The 12410-nt window shown below is 38.5% G+C and overlaps 2 protein-coding genes across 2 annotated transcripts in view; one reads left to right on the top strand and one right to left on the bottom strand.

The window, feature by feature from the left end:
* PRR11 (proline rich 11) overlaps positions 1 to 12410 on the top strand; it is a gene marked incomplete at its 3' end in the record, with an annotated part of 56228 nt that overhangs the window by 7017 nt on the left and 36801 nt on the right. The window lies entirely within an intron of this gene.
* LOC309838654 (SKA complex subunit 2) overlaps positions 1 to 12410 on the bottom strand; it is a 28196-nt gene that overhangs the window by 3302 nt on the left and 12484 nt on the right. The window contains exons 2-3 of the mRNA XM_082679878.1: positions 10445 to 10531; positions 2046 to 2222 (exon numbers count right to left, since the gene is read on the bottom strand). Coding sequence (XP_082536004.1) covers positions 2046 to 2222; positions 10445 to 10531 — 264 coding nt within the window. The remainder of the gene's footprint in view (positions 1 to 2045; positions 2223 to 10444; positions 10532 to 12410) is intronic.

The raw sequence follows: 12410 nt of genomic DNA, 5'->3' as shown, positions 1-12410 counted from the left end.
GAGGCCCGCGTACTGCAAAAAAAAAAAAAAAAAAAAAAATTCCCTTAATTTTCTACTACTATCTCATTTTTAAACTAGTGGGTATAAGACCCACTATATTCAACACTTCCCAACTTGGCTATCATTGATTCTAAAATGTGATCTCCTTTTTCAAGGTTTATAACCTGCCTTTCAGTCATTTCTCCTTATTTGTCATCATCTGATCCAAAGAGAAAACCCTTAGCTTCCTACCTTTGATATAATTATTCCTCATTTCAGATACTTCTTTTAACTAAATGAAGACTTTTATAGATATTTAAATGATTTGACATCCCCTATCACTATCATAACTACTTTTCTGTACCACTTTTTTAATCTCAGAAATATGCCATTTATTTATTGTATCTAATGGAGACAATTTTTAGTAAATATTCAAAAAATCATTTTTCTTTCATTTTTCTCTTTACTCACCCAAATTTATTGTGCTTCAATAAATTCATGGATTTCTATACATATATGTTGATATATACATCCAGAACTACTCTTAGTCTCCTTCAAGATTTGTTTCCTTAGAACAAGTTTATGTGCTTCTGTTGTCAGGCTCTGATCACATGTACAATGAAGAATATGTGACTTGATTTTATTTATAAAGGTTATTACATCTTTTTTGCATTTTATTTATTAGCAGGTGACGCCACCCATACTGTTTAAATTCCTGCTCCCGATTCCCTCTGTGCCCTTTTTAATTGCCCTCCCCTCTTCCACTATTCATTTCTCCATGACATGCATTTAAGGTGTCATTTTATGATTTTTACCCAGGCACTGTTCTCTTTTCCTCCATTGGTAACATAAAGAATTCTTGATCAAATTAACCTGGGTAATCAACCTTTGAGATCTACTCTTGCTGCAAGCCTATAATTTAAGTAACTTAAGCCATAATTTAGTTCAGACTTGGCAAATAAATACCATGTATGCTGCCCCTAGCAGCATGCCACAGCAGATAGCTTTTTTGCCATGCCCAGACACAGCTCCTTAATACAGCATTCTAAGCAGGTGTTACCAGTTAACTGATTGGAGTTAGCACCAGAAATTAAAACCTATTGGACATCTTTTGTCCAGATAATTAAATTCAACTCTATGATTCCATCTACATTAGGCTATCTTTTCTTTCAAAAGCCCTCACCTTTGCATTGTAAATGAAAATGCGAGCAAACTCTTCAACTGGCTGTTCGAGATCTCAGTGCCTAGGTCAGCAGTTCATATTCTTTTTCCTACTCCAACATATCTAAAGAGTTTTACACATCAGTGATAGAGGATTACACTAAATGAGATTCTTACAGTAAATGAGAAGGGGGTGCAGAATGGAGGAAGAGGATGAAGGTCAGGCTTACCCAAGTCCACCAACCCAACTGAAGAAAAGGAGAACTAAAAAAAAGTCACTGGTATAGATGCTTTCTAGATTTCTCAGTCTCACTAGTTCTTACAGGAACCAGCAGAACTGGTAGATTTAATAAGTATTAGGAAGATTTCTCTTCTGCCATGGCTACATAATCCAAGACAGCATACCTCTTCATTAACCATGTCAAGTCCACCTGCTCATTTTAAAATAAAAGGAGGGAGACTTCCCTGGTGGTGCAGTGGCTAAGAATCCACCTGCCAATGCAGGGGACACGGGTTCGATCCCTGGTCCGGGAAGATTCCCACATGCTGCAGAGCAACTAAGCCCACGTGCCATAACTACTGAAGCCCAGGTGCCTAGAGCCCGTGCTCTGCAACAAGAGTAGCCACTGCAATAAGCCTGCGCACCACAACGAAGAGTAGCCCTGCTCACCGCATCTAGAGAAAGCCCGCGCACAGCAAAGAAGACCCAACACAGCCAAAAATAAATTAAATTTATAAAATAAAGAAGATGAGCGCTATTATACTTCAGGGAATCAGGAAAATCTCATTTCTATCAACAGTTCCAACTGCTGAATTTCAAAATGAGAGTTACTGGGGATTTATCTTTCAAAGAGAAATTCAGAATTAAAATTCTACAAATCCAACTGGTCAATTGAAAGCATTACCTTCAGGTCTGTTTGCTTTTGTAGTTCTTGTATCAAGGTCATAGTCTTATTGAAAGTAGCACAAATGCGGCTCTTAGTCTCTTTATGCTCGACAGCAATTGGTTTAAAGCGTGCATGCAAAGTTTGATATCGAGACTTTATTGCTGACAATTCCTTTAAGAGTGTAACAGGATTTTTCTACATCAGGAAAAAAATTAATATATATTAAACCTGGAAAGGAAAAATTAAGCTTCTTTTAAGAATTAAAATATATACAGCACATTCTACCATCCATTTAATAGAACACTGTATTTAATACACAACTATGGGACAGAGGATGGGAGGAAGGAAAAAAGAGAGAAGTATAAGACCTACATCCTATTCTCAAGGAATTTAAAGCCTAGGCACAGAAATAACCCCTCCCCTGCACACACACACACACACACACACACACACACACACAAAACAGCAATATTAAACAGCAAATAAGGTCACATTAGATATGTAATATTTGATGTATAGCTCACAATAATTAATTACACCATACTTCTAAAATACAGTTCTAAATGTTATTATAAAGAAGGTGATTTAAGGAACTGTTTTGATTTGTTGAATAAGACAACTTGAAACCACTTAGGATGAAATTCTTTTTTAATTAATTTATTTATTTTTGGCTGCATTGGGTCTTCATTGCTGCACACATGCTTTCTCTAGTTGAGGAGAGCGGGGCTACTCTTCGTTGCCGTAAGCGGGTTTCTCATTGCGTGGCTTCTCTTGTTGCAGAGCACAGGCTCTAGGCGCGCTGGTTCAGTAGTTGTGGCTCACGGTCTCTAGAGTGCAGGCTCAGTATTTGTGGCTCACGGGCTTATTTGCTTCGTGGCATGTGGGAACTTCCCGGACCAGGGCTGGAACCCGTGTCCCCTGCATTGGCAGGCAGATTCTTAACTACTGCGCCACCAGGGAAGTCCTGAAATTCTTAAATACACTGTCATGGGGCTAAAGTATGTATGAGCACCAATTCACTGACCTCACTATACAAAATGCATGCCAACTCAAGCAACTATATTTATAAATTACATTAGTTTTTCAAATTCATTTTGGAATATAAACCACTATTCCATAAAAGACATTTCAACTGGGTGCTTTCTGCCACTTGGTTATTCTTTTCATTCCCTAGTGGTTTCTTGGCAAACCCTCCAATACTAGCTATTCCAAACTTTCTCCACTCCCTCCAGTTCCCATCCACCCCTTCTTGGCAAAAGACCTCACCCCAACTACTTTACTGAGAAGACAGAAACCATCTAGGAGTTTCTACTACTGCGTTTTCACTGAAAATGAAAACACCATGGACATTCTGATCCTTACTTAGCCCCTAACACTACCACTATTTTTTTTTAATAAATTAGTTTATTTATTTATTTTTGGCTGCATTCGGTCTTCTTTGCTGCACGCGAGCTTTCTCTAGGTGCAGCAAGCGGGGGCTACTCTTGGTTGCGGTGTGCAGGCTTCTTATTGCCGTGGCTTCTCTTGTTGCGAGGCACAGGCTGTAGGGACACGGGCTTCAGTAGTTGCAGCACGCAGGCTCAGTAGTTGTGGCTCTCGGGCTCTAGAGCGCAGGCTCAGTAATTGTGGCGCATGCGCCTAGTTGTTCCACGGCATGTGGGATCTTCCCGGACGAGGGCTTGAACCCGTGTACCCTGCATTGGCAGGTGGATTCTCAACCACTGTGCCACCAGGGAAGTCCCACTACCACTATTATTGTTGTGTCCTCCCCATATCCTCCAGAACCTTAAATTTCCTATATTTCAATAATCTTTTCATACCTCCCTCTATACAGACCTCAAATATATATAAATTTTCCCTATACTGAGGGGAAAATTAACTCTTCTCTTGACTCTGTTGCAATTCAAAACCAGTTTCCTTTTTCTTACTCCATTTGCCACCAACCTTCTAGGTCCTATAATAATACATTTCCTAGGCCTTTTAATAATAAATAGCCCTGGGACTTCCCTGGTGGCACAGTCGTTAAGAATCCACCTGCCAATGCAGGAGACACGGGTTCAAGCCCTTGTCCGGGAAGATCCCACATGCCGTGGAGCAGCTAAGCCTGTGCGCCACAATTACTGAGCCTGCGCTCTAGAGCCTGCGAGCCACAACTACTGAGCCTGTGTGCTGCAACTACTGAAGCCCGTGCCCCTAGAGCCCGTGCCTCGCAACGAGAGGCCACAGCAATGAGAAGCCTGCGCACCGCAACCAAGAGTAGCCCCCGCTCGCCGCAACTAGAGAAAGCTCTGCGCACAGCAACAAAGACCCAAAGCAGCCAAAAATAAATAAATAAATAATAATAACAGAAGACCCCATAGACCAGAGTCCTTTGCCAAATTATTTTAAACAATCAAAAAGTCAGACTTGCTCTATAATTTTGATATCCCTCTTTTTGCCTCTCCTTATTTCTTTCCTATTTTAATCTTCTTAAAATGAACTCTTGATTTCCACAAAACTATAGTATCTTGCTTATCTTCCCACTCTTCAAGTATCTCCTTTGTGGACCCTACCTCATGGCTATAGTCAGAGGCTCAGTTCATGGCCCTCTACTCCCCTCTTCTTTGGAGACTGATAAATAAAGATGATTCTAACAGGAATGAATAAGAACAGAAAATCTAACTTAAAGACTGTTAAAATAACTCTGCAGAGAGTGACCAAGACCTATAGCATGAAGAGTAGAAGCAGGAAAAGGACAAAAGAGACACCATAAAAAAGTTAAGAAAACTTGTAGTATGTTTGATATGGGCAAAGAAATATAGATGACACCAAATGTATAGTCTGGCAAATACTGTATATTAAGATGCCTTTTGGGATATCTACTCAGTAAACACCCCAATGACACTGAGACCTGTACCCTAACCCTTCATTTCTCATAATGTATCTAGACATTCTAAGAGATTGCCAGTAGAAAAACTGGAAAATACAGTCAAAAAAATATCCTAAAAAGGAGGGGGGAAATAGACAAAATTGAAAGATAAGAAAAATAGAGGATAGATTCAGGAAGTCCAATATTTCAGTAATGGGAAAGGCCACAAAAGAGGATTTCTTTTCTTATGAATATATGGGTAAGAAAAGTGATATGACTTTAGATTCACGTGTTTCATATTTAAAGAGCCCCACCAAGTGACAGCACAGTTAATGAAAAGACCTACATCATAATCATAAAATAATTATAAAATTTCACAGCATAGATAAAATATTCTTAAAGTTCCAAGACAGATAGGTGTGCTGCAGGATTTGGGGGCGGGGTGGGGGGGGATGGAAGGTATAAAGTAAGAAGGAAGACAAATACAACTGATCAGGAATTAGAATGGCATCTATTTCTCAACAAGAACACTGGAAGCTAGGAAACCACAAAACCATGATTTTAAAATTAAGAGAAAATAATCTCTAACCTAGAATTCCATACTCAACCAAACCATCCATCAACTAAAGGATTAAATAAGGGTTAAGTAAATACATTTTCAAACATCTGACATCTCAAAGAGTGAAATATATGATCCAAACTAAAGGGAGTAAAACAAAGGGAATTACCAAAATTATGGTAAAGAAATTCCCAGCCATGCAGGAAGCCTGTAGAGCCGAAGGTTAGATTGGAGCAAGAGGACAGACAGCACACAAGGGATGTGGAAGAAAATGAAACTTAGGGATCATGTGATGTGTCTGACAATGTTGACAGGAGTTTAACGGTTCTGGTAGAAAAGTCTGAGGCTGAATTAATGATAAATGCATAGAAAAACTAAGAAAATTGAAGGGGAAAAAAAGAAAACAATTATTAGCTCCTGAAAAACAAGTTGTGTAAGAAAGGAAAAGCAAACATAGTATATTGCGCGACTTGGATAAAAGCAATATTTGCAGAGCCATAATTACTGTGATCTGAATGTGTCCCTGCAAAATTCGTTTGTTGAAACCTAACCCCCAAGGTGATGGAATTAAGAGGTGGGATCTTTGAGAGGTGATTATGTTATGAGGGTACAGCCATCACGAATGGGATTAGTGCTCTGATAGAAGAGGCCTTAGAGAGATCTTCCCCTTCTGCCATTTAAGGATACAACCAAAAGTCTGCAACCCAAAAGAAGGCCCCAGGGCTTCCCTGGTGGCGCAGTGGTAGAGAGTCCGCCTGCCGATGCAGGGGATACGGGTTCGTGCCCCGGTCTGGGAGGATCCCGCGTGCCGCGGAGCGGCTGGGCCCGTGAGTCATGGCCGCTGGGCCTGCGCGTCCGGAGCCTGTGCTCCGCAACGGGGGAGGCCACAACAGTGAGAGGCCCGCGTACCGCAAAAAAAAAAAAAAAAAAAAAAAAAAAAAAAAGTACCCAGTCTACTATTTTGTTATAGCAGCCCCCAAAACAGACTAAGACATAATAATATAAACAAATACTGAATGATATATCCAGAAATTGTGAAGATGAGGATACTTATGGATAGTAAAGTATTTAATCTTTATCGTCAATAACAGGAAGTTATTAATAATAACAGCTAAAATATATCGCATATTCTGGACCAAACAGTTCTAAACACATTATGTATATATATAATTTTATTCTCTCTTAACCTACAAAGTAGGCAGTAATAAACCATTTTATAGATGAGGAAACTAAGTACAGAGAGGTTAAGTGACTTGCCTAAGATCACAATGCAGAGCTGGGATTTGAACTAGAATAGTTTGTATCCAGGAAATCAGTAGATTTTTCAGATCAGAGGAAAAATAGCAATACAAGCATACTACTTAGAAATATAGAGGTAAATACAAGAAGATGCTGAAATATAAGTGTGAAACAAGGAATTACTATTTGTAACCATGTACTTCTGTGACTTTTCTAATTATTTATAAAAATTAATTTGACAAAAATAAAAGTTTCAGGTTGGGAGGAAAATTGATTTGAGGGTAGAGGACATCAACTGTGAGATGGCAGGGGATCAGGCAATTATAAATGATCTTTAGAATGGAGCTCAGTAGTGAATTGATCACTGTACATATAAACCATAAGAATAACGAATTCCCCAAATATTGATACAAATTTATAGGGGAAAAAAATGTGTTAAGAACTAATCCTGATGATCTCCCAAACTAGGAAAAAAGAAGGAATTGGTGAATAAGGTGTAAGGAATAAACAGCCATAGAGCTAAGAGTTAACGTAGGGTAGTTAGTCAATTACCCATACTACGTGTTTTGTGACAGTAACTGGGTCTAGTAAAATTGAGATGGCAATGATTAACTCAGGAAACGTGATTTTAGGACTTAGCACCACACCACAGAGGAAAACATTATTGTGCACACAGCCTGTTTTGAGTGACTGGCTTCTTGGGAGCCACCGTGTTCTTTTATTAGTGTTTGCAAACTATTCTGCACTTTATTTAATTTTGTGCCTATAACATTTCAGTTCGTTTTAGGGTTTTATTTATTGTAAGTGGGTGATCACTTTTGGTAGCTCACAAAAATATACAAGAAGTGTTCTGGTTATGACAGTGCTAGTGATGAGGAAGAAGAAAAGCCAACATGTGAGCAAAAAACTAAGTATTTTGAAAGAAACAAAAGGAAACATGCCATTAGTTGTGTTACTAAATTTAAAAGAACCTACAGGACTTCCCTGGTGGCACAGTGGTTAAGAATCCGCCTGCCAATGCGGGGGACACGGGTTCGAGCCCTGGTCCAGGAAGATCCCACACGCCGCAGAGCCAATAAGCCCGTGTGCCACAACTACTAAGCCCACGTGCCACAACTACTGAAGCCCACACGCCTAGAGCCCATGCTCCCTCTGCAACAAGAGAAGCCACTGCAACGAGAAGCCCGCGCACTGCAACAAAGAGTAGCCCCTGCTCGCCACAACTAGAGAAAGCCTGCGTGCAGCAACAAAGACCCAATGCAGCCAAAAATAAATTAATTAATTTAAAAAAAAAAAAAAAGAGGGCTTCCCTGGTGGCGCAGTGGTTGAGAGTCCGCCTGCCGATGCAGGGGACACGGGTTCGTGCCCTGGTCCAGCAACTAGGCCCATGAGTCACAACTACTGAGCCTGCATGTCTGGAGCCTTGTGCTCCGCAACAAGAGAGGCCGTGATAGTAAGAGGCCCACGAACCGCGATGAAGAGTGGCCCCCGCTTGCCACAACTCGAGAAAGCCCTCGCACAGAAACGAAGACCCAACATAGCAATAATTAATTAATTAATTAATAAACTCCTCCCCCCAACATCTTCTTTAAAAAAAAAAAAGGGCTTCCCTGGTGGCGCAGTGGTTGAGAGTCCGCCTGCCAATGCAGGGGACACGGGTTCGTGCCCCGGTCCGGGAAGATCCCACATGCCGTGGAGCTGCTGGGCACGTGAGCCATGGCCGCTGAGCCTGCGCGTCAGGAGCCTGTGCTCCGCAACGGGAGAGGCCACGGCAGTGAGAGGCCCGCGAACCCCAAAAAATAAAAATAAAAATAAGATACATGGACCCCAATGTTCATAGCAGGACTATTTACAATAGCCACGACATGAAAGCTACCTAAATGTCCATCGACAGATGAATGGATAAAGAAGATGTGGTATATGTATACAATGGAATACTACTCATCCATAAAATAGAATGAAATAATGCCATTTGCAGCAACATGGATGGATCTAGAGATTATCATACTAAGTGAAGTCAGAAAGAGAAAGACATATCATGATACCAGTTATATGTGGAATCTAAAAAAAAATGATACAAATGAACTTATTTACAAAACAGAAACAGACTCACAGTCATGGGAAACAAACTTACGGTTACCAAAGGGGAAGAGGCAGGGGAGGGATAAATTGGAAATTTGGGATTAACGGATATATACTACTGTATATAAAATAGATAACAACGACCTACTGTATAGCACAGGGAACTATACTCAATATCTTGTAATAACCTATAATGGAAAAGAATCTGAAAAAGAATATATATATATATGTGTGTATGTAAAACTGAATCACTTTGCTGTACACCTGAAACACTGTAAATCAACTATATGTCAATTAAAAAAAAAAACATGCTAAGTGAAAGAAACCAGACATAAAAGGCCACATATTGTATGATTCCATTTATATGAAATGTTCAGACAGCAAATCTGTAGAGTTTTCAGAGACAGAAAGTGGATTAGTAGTTGTTGGGAGCTGGCCAGGGGCAGGAGAAGTGGTCGTTAATGGGGAGAAACAGCTAATGGGTATGGGTTTCTTTTTGAGGTGATGAAAATATTCAAATATTTATTGTGATGATGGCTGTACAGTATACTAAATTACTAAAAATTCCAATGAACTAAATATACTAAAAACCACTGAACTGTATACTTTAAAAGGGTGAATTTCATGGTATGTGAATCATAGGTCAATAAAGCTGTTTAAAAAAAAAAGTTGTAGAAGAGAAAAACAACTGGAAGTGTAACTAAAATGAGAGATGGAAGGTGGAAGAAAAGGGGAAGCCCCACATGAAATGTTTTCCACATGGTACTCGAAAGATACTGACTCAGATGAGTGCTTTGGCCAGTCAATTAGGTGGTACCACTGGACCAGAATTGGTTGGTTGTTCTTCAGTAAAAGAGAAAAGAGGAAAAGACAAAGAAAAAGTCAAGTCAGTTAAGGAGGTAGAACAGTTAAAACTGTACTCCCATAGAATCCTGGCATTCCATTATTTCATGTAAAGCAGTAAAAACTGAACATTCACAATGCTTTCCCAATTTCATATAAAATGTTATTTTAATTTGCACTTCCACTCAATTCCTCCCAAATTTTAATTGTATAAATTTTTTGAGAAACAGGAAAATATGATATTTCTTGTCTGCTAGCAAATGCTATAAAAGATAAACATTAATGATTTAAGTGGTAAATTAATATTTTAAGTGCTAAATTAATTTTAGCAGACAATGCTTAAAAATTGTCTGCTTTATCTCTATAGATAGGCGTGTATACATGTAGTTATAATTTATGGCATATAAACAGATAATATTTCTAATCAACCTAAACTTAGAAATAACTAAGTACATAATTTTATGCAAAAATCACAGTTCATGTAACGAATTTAATAGTATATCATCATCTTCCTCAGAGAATATCATCACTGCTAGGATTTCTCCCCTCTTATTTAACCACTGCCCTAGAGGTATCTATATTCTCTCAGAATTTCAGAGGCTTCCATAGTGGTTTACACCTCTGGACTCAATAATTCTTATTTATGGGTTAAAAAAAAAAAGAGGAGCCACAAATTTCCTTGACTATGGGTATAATCTCTCCAATATTCTGTGACCAAGTTTCCAACACAAAAAAGAGTCTATAAATTTAATAATGTAATTGTTATAATCTACTACTATTAGAAATACTATCAGAAAATCTTTTAATAAAATATTCTGTTAAAAAAACATTTCTTTTTCAGATTACCTTGCCTGCTGAATCAGGATAATTAGTCTTGATTTCATATTCCAGCCTGTACTGAATGTAATCCAGATCAGAGTCAGCCTTCTGGAACTAAAGATCAGCAGAAATAATTATTTCATGAACTAGAAGATGTATTACTAAACATGATACTGTATTCTTTTTTCTTTATATTTTCACATATTTTAATATGATATACACTGATTTTGAAAATATGGAAATAGAAAAGTATACAGAACCTCCATCATCTAGAACATTGGTCCCCAACCTTTTTGACACAGGGACCCGTTTTGTGGAAGATGATTTTTCCACGGAATGGGGGAGTGGGCGGGGGTGGGGATAGGAGATGGTTCAGGCTGTAATGCAAGGGATCCGCAGATGAAGCTTCGCTCGCCCACCGCACACCTCCTACTGTGCTCACCTACTGTGCAGCCTGGTTCCTAACAGGGGGTTGGGGACCCCTGATCTAGAATACCCATGCTCTATTAAGAACTAGCAATGGCTTCAAGAATTCCCTAAGGTTACTAACATTCTCATCAAATAGGCAGTTTTTCTACCTCTGGTAGGATATGTGGTTTCAAATTAAAACACTGAACAAATTTATTTTCAGGGATACTCCGGCTGTTAACATAATTTGCAACCCCATTAACCAAAGAACTACAAATATGTGCCACACAGACCAAAATTGGAAGGCTTAAAGAGTCATAAATTACACAAAAAAAGCTACATTAATACAGGAGTAGCAGTCCGAATAACTCCAATTTATTTAACCTGGGTCCTAGCGTGAGACCTTGATCTGCAGTAAACTTCTAAGAGAGAAAAAGCAGAAAACTGCCATAGGCTGTAAAATACTTGTGCGTACACAGAGAAACGTTGGGAAGGATATAGATCAGGGTGTTAAAAGTGGTTTATTTCTGAATGTGATATAATCTACAAATTATTCTTAATTTGGGGGAATTCTACATCTTTTACTAGATCTTAAAGCATGTACTGCCTTGAATTTGTCAGGGAAACAACCACCATCCTTTGAGCTTACTGTGAAAGGCAAAACATGATTTCCTCAGGGAAGGTCTCCTGTTCATAGCCCACAGCTGAGAAGATTTTCTGACCTTTCTGTCAACTTAAGCTCTGGAATAAAGATTGCTTCTTGAAAATTTGGAGCCTTAATGGAAAAAGTATAAACCAACAAAAACTGTTAAAAGTAGTTCTCAGATCCAATGAGAAGCAGTATACAGATATTTTTATTATACAAAAAGTAAACCAAGGATTCTACTTTGGAAGGTAGAGTGAGGAAGAAAAAATGGCTCTCAGAAGTTAAAATGCTTCTGAAGTCAGAAGCTGTCACTATTGAACAGAATTTCAGAAAGAGATAAACTAAAGCTTCCATCACTAATAATTTCTCATCATTGGCCTAAATTTGATTGGAAAACTTTGCAATTAATAAAATTCTATCTTTATAACCAAAAACTTCTAGAGTAGAAATTGAAGAAAAGAGTCAGTCTTTGTTTTTAAAAATTTTCCAATAATCAGTATCTGATTTGCATCTCTAACGACAAGGAGTTGCTATGAGCCAGAAAAACAAATCTAGAAGTTCTCTATTTAAAAAGTGTTTATAATGTTTTCCAAAAACGGAGGCATTTCATTTGTCATATATACTTGTTCTATTAGCTGCCATGATTAAATCTATCAATAATTAGACTTCTTGAAGCATATTAGTAATTACTATATATGTATGTGTGTATATATAAAGAAATTCCTGTTGGCATAATTCCCACATTAAAATATGCTCAAGAATTGTCTTTTCCTTTATATAAAAAAGTACACTAACCTGTATGACATGTGGATGGAAAGTAGGGGGAGGGGATGGGGTAGAACAAATCAAATAAAGCAAAGGCTCTACACATTGAAGACCTGATTTGTTTTAATTATTGAAGTAGACCACAATTCTGTAGCTTTATGTATAATTCAAGGC

The sequence above is a fragment of the Grampus griseus genome (assembly GCF_964374135.1).
Source record: "Grampus griseus genome assembly, chromosome: 20".
Lineage (NCBI taxonomy): Eukaryota > Metazoa > Chordata > Mammalia > Artiodactyla > Delphinidae > Grampus > Grampus griseus.
This window is presented reverse-complemented; position numbering and strand designations above follow the sequence as displayed.